Source organism: Caloenas nicobarica, chromosome 1 (genome assembly GCF_036013445.1).
Source record: "Caloenas nicobarica isolate bCalNic1 chromosome 1, bCalNic1.hap1, whole genome shotgun sequence".
Lineage (NCBI taxonomy): Eukaryota > Metazoa > Chordata > Aves > Columbiformes > Columbidae > Caloenas > Caloenas nicobarica.
In genome coordinates, this window is record NC_088245.1 from 197154563 (window position 1) to 197161546 (window position 6984).

General features: G+C 39.2%; 1 protein-coding gene across 2 annotated transcripts in view; it reads left to right on the forward strand.

Moving 5' to 3' along the window:
• Positions 1–3308, forward strand: part of RDX (radixin) — a 41579-nt gene extending 38271 nt beyond the window's left edge. For both annotated transcript variants that reach the window (XM_065627309.1, XM_065627300.1), the window contains exon 14: positions 948–3308. In XM_065627309.1, the coding sequence (XP_065483381.1) occupies positions 948–1112 (165 nt within the window). In that variant the 3' untranslated portion in view covers positions 1113–3308. The remainder of the gene's footprint in view (positions 1–947) is intronic.
• Positions 3309–6984: the final 3676 nt, after the last annotated feature.

A 6984-nucleotide genomic window follows, 5' to 3' on the forward strand; every position in this document is an offset into this window, starting at 1 on the left:
ATTCTTTATTTCTCAAAAATCTCATTGAAATTATGGTGTGTGAAGGAAACAGCCTTTTTGTCATTTACTAGGTTTATTACTAATTTACCAACCAATATCGTTCATAGTGTCCTAGAAGTGGAATAGATAGAAAGATTGAATGTAAGATTGTGCTTTATAGCTTGAAAGTATTAGTATGTTGTTGCAGTGGCCAGTAAACATTTCTAGTAATTATATAATGTCCAGGACACTGAATGTCAAAACGTAATGCTTTCCTTTCTCAATACTGAAATTCATTAAGTGGTATGAACGGATGCTTGCTTGATAGTGTTTGTGTTTATTTGCAGTCATTTACAGACATCGTAAATGCAAAAACTGAATTATGCTCATTTTGGTTTAATCTTACTTCCTTGAAATGGAGCATTTCCTCCTAGACTGCTTTTACCCCTCAAAGTATAATAACCTATGTCACTGGTAACCCTTTGGTTGTTATGAAATGCCTCTTTGGGAAGGAAATAAAAGAAATGGAAAGCTGCTTCTTTTTCTGGCAGCAGTATTTTAGTAGCATGTATGTTGCAATATCCTTTCTGCTTGGCCAATCACTGGGCAGGATCAGGGAGATAAACAAGAGCTGTCTTCAGTCAAGCAGAAATGAAAAAAGAAGGTCATTCTCCTGCTTTATCCTGCTGGTCCCTTACTTCTTGGATGTTATAGTATGAGGGCTGCTTTTTTTTTTTTTTAAGTTTGTCCATACTTACGTAAGGGAAGAATCTTGTGCTCTGCTACTCTTTCCCTCAGCAGTCTTTCTGATAGCCCTCACAACTTGAGTTACTGAACAGCACAACCAGCATTTCCTAGGTTGGCATTCAAGAAATCCTTATCCAAGTCGCAGAATAGTTGTTACTAGAAATTCCAGGATCATTAAAAGATTAGTCAAAGCACTTAAATACAAATATTTTATTCAACAGGCTTTAAGTTCTGAGTTGGCTCAAGCCAGAGATGAAACCAAGAAAACACAAAATGATGTCCTTCATGCTGAGAATGTTAAAGCAGGCCGTGATAAGTACAAGACTCTTCGACAAATCCGACAAGGCAATACAAAGCAGCGTATTGATGAGTTTGAAGCAATGTGAGAGCTGTTATTTTTGCATGTATGTTCCTCGTAAGGCTGAACCACCAACAGAGAAAAAAGCAGGCCTTTGCAGATTTGATGGATTGCACCCCACTTTGCCAAAGCACTTAATACCAGTTTGACTACAGTGGCTACAAGACAAATTTAGGGGAATCTAAACAACAGTAAGGCAGTCTGCCAGCTCTTTGTTGGGGGGGAGGGTATGGAGAATGATAGCAGGTTTTTTCCCCATCATGTTTTCAGTTTTGTTGTTTCATATTGTTTTTTCTTTGAAAACTGATGTGAAATACATGATGACTGACAAGTGTATGTATTGCTGAAACATTAAGAAATAGAAAGAAGGGAACTGAACCTAAACTGGATGGGTTCTATTTCAGTATCAAGTTTGAAATTACATTTTTCAATGTAGCTACACCATTAAGAGTTTGAAATTGCTGACTTCCAGTTTCCTTTTTTTTTTTTTTTTCCTCCCAAGTGAAATTCTTCGGTGTTTCATGTCCTGTCATCATTGATGGTTTTCTTTGCCTACCTGTTCACAAAGGTCTGGATGGCAGGTGGTAGTTCCAGGAAGTATTTTTAAATGGAACGCTACCTGTGGGCAGCATGTGGCTGCTGACAGGCTTCAATAAGTATTGCTTTTCCTAGGTGATTCTTTTAGATGTGCAAAATGTTCTAATGCAGCAAAGAAAAAAAAATATAAAGCTTCATGTGCTATTTGCTTGTAATTATTTTATTTGCAGTAGGGAGATCTGGACCTTTCTGGCAAGGGAGCATATGAAAACATCAGTCCCAGGGAGGGGACAGTATCCTACCTCACTACTATATACATGATGACTGGTCCTTCAAACACCATGAAAAAAGCTGTTTAAGTTGACTGTCACTCCACAGTGATTACCATAGAATGCTAGGAGCCCTTACTCCTAGGGTTTTGTTTTACTTTAAGATAGATGTATAGTGCTAAATACTGTCTAACTGGCTCTTGTTGAATTTAAATTGTAAAACCATCTTCTGTGTTTTAAAGCTGTACCTGTCGCTGGTATACCATCTCCTGAGAGGGGTGTAGAGTGTGCATGTGAGTTAGTTTGAGTTTGGGTTTCCAAATACAAAATGAAAGTTCCCAGAATTGGAGTATAAGTGTTTGTAGCTTCAGTTTTCAGTGAAGCCAGTATTGTAATTGTCATATCTGATGTCAGATCATTGTTATTATGTCCTTTCCGTCTGAAAAAGGAGACCTGCTTTTTTGAGAAATTTGCTTAGAAATTGAACTTAACTGTGAAGTTATTCCTTCTGTTATAGTACAGTAGTAAATATCTACAGTGGAAGAACCCTGCTTTCTCTGAGGATGGTTCAGCTCTTTTCTGTTTGATATTATGCACTCATAAATTTACACTTATCTATTAAAATTTGCCATTTTATTAAACATTTTTTTTCATGCACAATAAGTTGAAATTTCTTATGAACAGTCCAACTAAGGCTTTTTTTTTGCCTTTTTTTTTTTTGAGTTAAAGGTTGGCTAAGTGGGGTGACATCGTGAAAATTAAAGATACATTAATATATTTTTGGTTTGCGGGGCTAAACATATCTGGTTGACTTTGAAGACTGATGTGCAGATGGTGTGCACATGCTTCAAAACGCTGCTTGGTGGAAGTTGGTGTTTCTACTTGCAGTGTATTGTAAGAACAGTTTTTGTGTCAGGCTTCGTACACTGAAACTTAAGCGAATTTCAGAAGTATTTGAACTGTTTGCCATAGCAGGTGAAATACCGTGCTTCCAGTGAGTTTTCATTTTTCCCTGGAAAGTGTGCACTAACACTGATACATCAGTTTCAGTGTTGGGAAAAATACTGGTAAAGTTTGCTGTTCATAAATCTACAATATGTAGAGTAGGGCTAAATGGATTAGATCCATTTATAAAGCTGTGTGATTTTTTTTTTTTTTTTTTTAATCTAAACAACCAGGAACAACCATTTGTAATACGGATTTTCACAATGAACAAAGTGGTAATAGCTGCCGTCACCAGCAGTTGGGAACACTTACTGGTGTGGAAATACTAAGAATACATTTAATGATTAGTTGGTGAAGTAATTTTCCACATGCTTTTTCCTTTAGCATCATGTTTTGTGTTGTACAATTAAGCTACAATTACATCTACTATTTTGGATAACATTCATTGGTTAACAATAAAGAGATACAGTTAATTTCTCTGAGGTCCATTGTTGTTATTTAACACACTTTTTTCTGACTGCTTTGCTAAATGCACTGTAATAGCCTTTTTTCCAGAGCAGTGTACAAATTTTGATCATCTTTTGTTTCACACTCTGGTCAAAATGAAATTTTTAAAAAAGAGTATTTTCAAATTGTATGCCTAGAGAATGGTACTCTGCTTGAGAACTTACCACATACAGTTGGGAGGAAGCACTGGTGACTGTCAGTTCAAAACGAGATGTGAATCATCAGAGCAAATTGGCTTTCTTGAGAACAGAGCGTAATTTGGCCACATAAGAGCTCTATGGGTAGCGTAAGAACTTTCAATCACTGCCTACACATTTCTTAGCCGCAGGTTAAGTGAGATTTAGTTTAATAGGTCAATGTCTTTAGCACTGAGAAACCTCGATGTGTTTTTTTGATATTGCATGTTATAGTGGACAGTGCTGTCAGACACATGCATGGCCATATGCTTTAGATAATGGCAAGTTTATGGGCTTTTTCACCTGTTTAATACATATGGAGACAGCAGGAACAGTCCCATCTAAATAGGTGCACAGATTAATCTGCTAAGCAGCTCTCACATAAATTAGTCCTCCTCATTCTGTCTTGTACTAATGTTTGTTTGGCCTTGCAGTCAATACAAGCACGTGACCCTTTTTGTTACTCTGGCAGAATTGCTGTGATGAATTAAAATGTGTACTCGATACTTTTAACTGTGCATATTTCTAGTTCTATACATCTCTCTTCTTGGGGCCCCTCCTGCTGAAGCATTAGATTTTAGATTTCTCATTTGTTAGAAAGCTTCTGCATAGGTATGTAAAATCAGAATATTGTGCTCGAAGGGACAGGTAAGTGCTCTGAAAGTTCTGTCTTTTTGTTTTTGTTTGTTTTTTTGTTTTTTAAATACGTTCTTGAGGTGGAGAGAAAGGTGCAAAATAGTGCCACCGTTGACAGGCCAGACTAACACAATCACCCAGAATGCCTTGACGGGAAAGAAGATATTCTATCTTCTTGAAGTAGTCCCCTCTGCACATCAAAATGTACATTTTCTGGTGGTTGTACTTTTTGAGTATGTTTCTCATACACTCGGTTTATTTTGTCCAAAATGGAAGAAAATTCACATATGTCTTTTTAACCCAGTTTGGAAAGCATTGTTATGCTTTTGCCTCTTTCTTAAAACATCTCTGGGGCTGTTCAAGTAAACTCCTGAAGCGCCTCTGAGGAAAAAGGAGGTTCATTCTGAATTAGATATTTTTAAGCTTCTGAGGAGAAAGTACCTCCAGTATGTTTTCTTATCTTTTTTCAAAGAAAATACAGAGTTTTAAAATGATTACTTAAACCTTTTGCTTTTCAAAAGGAGCTCTCCTGCAAGCATTTTTCATGTCTGTTCACATGTGGATAATGTCTTGTTCTCCCCAAGACACCAGATTAGTTTCAAGAACTGAGGGTTTTAACAAAGAAGATACATCCCAGCAGGATGAGGTGGCTGATGCTAGTGTTTGGTAATGATGCATTCTGGGTAAAAAACATCAACATAAGAAAATGGAAAGCTTCCTTATAAAAGAGCAGAGTTCACTTATTAATAGCCGTTATCTCATGCACATGACATAATGTGTCTTGGCTGGCTGATCAGGTTTTCCTGGAACATGTAATGATCGTCAATAGATCAACACATAAACTGTGGTAATTTCCTTGACCCCCTCAGTGCGTATTCTGTTGTTTGTGCGTGGAGATGGAGAGTCACCTGCCTCTCAGCCAAAACACCGTGCTGGCCAGTGGGCTGGGTGGGTGGCCAGGAGATGCCACCATGGCCACCTGGCAGGCGCTGTGTCCCTCTGCTCCGCTCCCCAGCAGACCACGCAGCACCTTTCCTCCCCAGCCAACTGCCCTGCAAGCGTGTGAGTTTTACCTGGCTGGTCCTCTTCCCAGCTTGGGGACCCAGTCAGCAGGCAGGAGCAGCTCAGCACTGGAAGGCATGGTGATGGTCTCAGAGCAGTGGTAGACGACTATAAGGGGGGAGAAACACAAAACCTTGTGGTGAGCTGGAATCCTTAACTGGCCCATTTATTCACTTGTGTTGAGGACTCATTTTCAGTGTACTACTGCAGCATCCATAAATTCACAATGTGTGAACAATAATTTGTTTAGCAAATTCAACAGCCCATTTGTTGGAGGGAGTTGCACTTTTCATTTCACAGAGCTGGACCCAAGTCTGTAGGCATAGGCCAGTTACCTGATCTTGTTTTGATTCATGGAGTCTATCACTTGTGTTCACTACGCAGATTCTGAGTTGATAAATTGCTCCTTTGGAATACAGTTAGATAAACTTTTTGTTTTGCTTTTTCTGCTTTTGCTGTGCAGAGATTGCGGACATATCAAATGTATATGTTTCATTTAATATGAATGAAGTGGGCTTACCAAAGCCCACCCCACCCTCCCAAACTCCAATCCCAAACCATCGAATTTATTCACAAGAAGAGACCACAATATTTGCAGCAGTGCGTGCAATATTCTAGATATTCAGGAAGAGATAGATTATGCCCACATCACTCATAGTTTAGGGAAAGGCAAAGTTAGCAAAGGGAAATGGAGCACTTGGAATTGCTGGGATTCCATTAGATGTTTATATTGGCTTTTGTAAATAATGTGTCAGAGTGTTTCTGTTGGCAGCCAAAGGCTTTAGGCAGCACAAGAAACGAGGGGAGTTGGAAATGCACATCAAAGGATGCGGCCTGGTTGGTGCAAATATTCCTAATGCATGAGAGCGTAAGAATTAACGTTCCCTGTGCTCTGGGTAAGTGGATCAGGTGAAAAGACATCAAGCTCAGAGGTAGGACAGTTGCTTTGCTGCTTTTTGTTTGTTTGGTGTTTTATTTTTGGTTGTTTGGGGGTTTTTTTGGTTGTTTTGTTTGCTTTTAAACTACATTATTTGCACAAAAGGAGTTGCCATTATCTGAATATTTAGCTAAAGGCTTTTAGAAAGCCTGCTGCCCAGCGCTTAAAGGTCTTGGAGTTCTTAAGGCCACATGTACCTAGGCTGGCCTCTGTATCACAGCCTGCTAAATTCCAGCAGAAGTCATCCTCTGCAGCCTGATCATCTTGCCTTAGAGCATTTCTGCCTTGACAAGACGAGAGCGGTGTACACACACGGCTCTGGCTGCCCCATCGCTTGTTCCAGCAACATGACACCCACATGTACCCGTGTGAAACAGTAATCACACGACAGGCCCCGCCACCGCGTGTGCTGACCTCTGCGGGATCTCGTATCAAGTCTACGGCTCCCTGTGGCCTCAGCTTTCACACTTCTTATTCACCCTTGCTTTCTTCATTAAACTTGAATACAGTATTTATCTTCTTAATTTATAACTTAAATAATGTCCTACTAAACTGAGCTTCCAGTAAATGGTCGACTACTGCGTCAAATGTTTTCTTAAAATACATTATATTGATGAGTCAGAATAGCCTAGCTTTACTTTTATGTAAGCAACGCTTCTGATTAATTGATAATATCTATGAATATGGTAATTGCAGTTGTATTGCCAGAAAGATTCATTTGCATCGGGGCTGAAGCCGAACGCTCTTCTGCCAAGTGCACTTCGATCTTCAACCAAGTAAGTTGCGAATGTGTAGGTAACATCCAGAACACGCAGACCAGTCGGTCCTGCC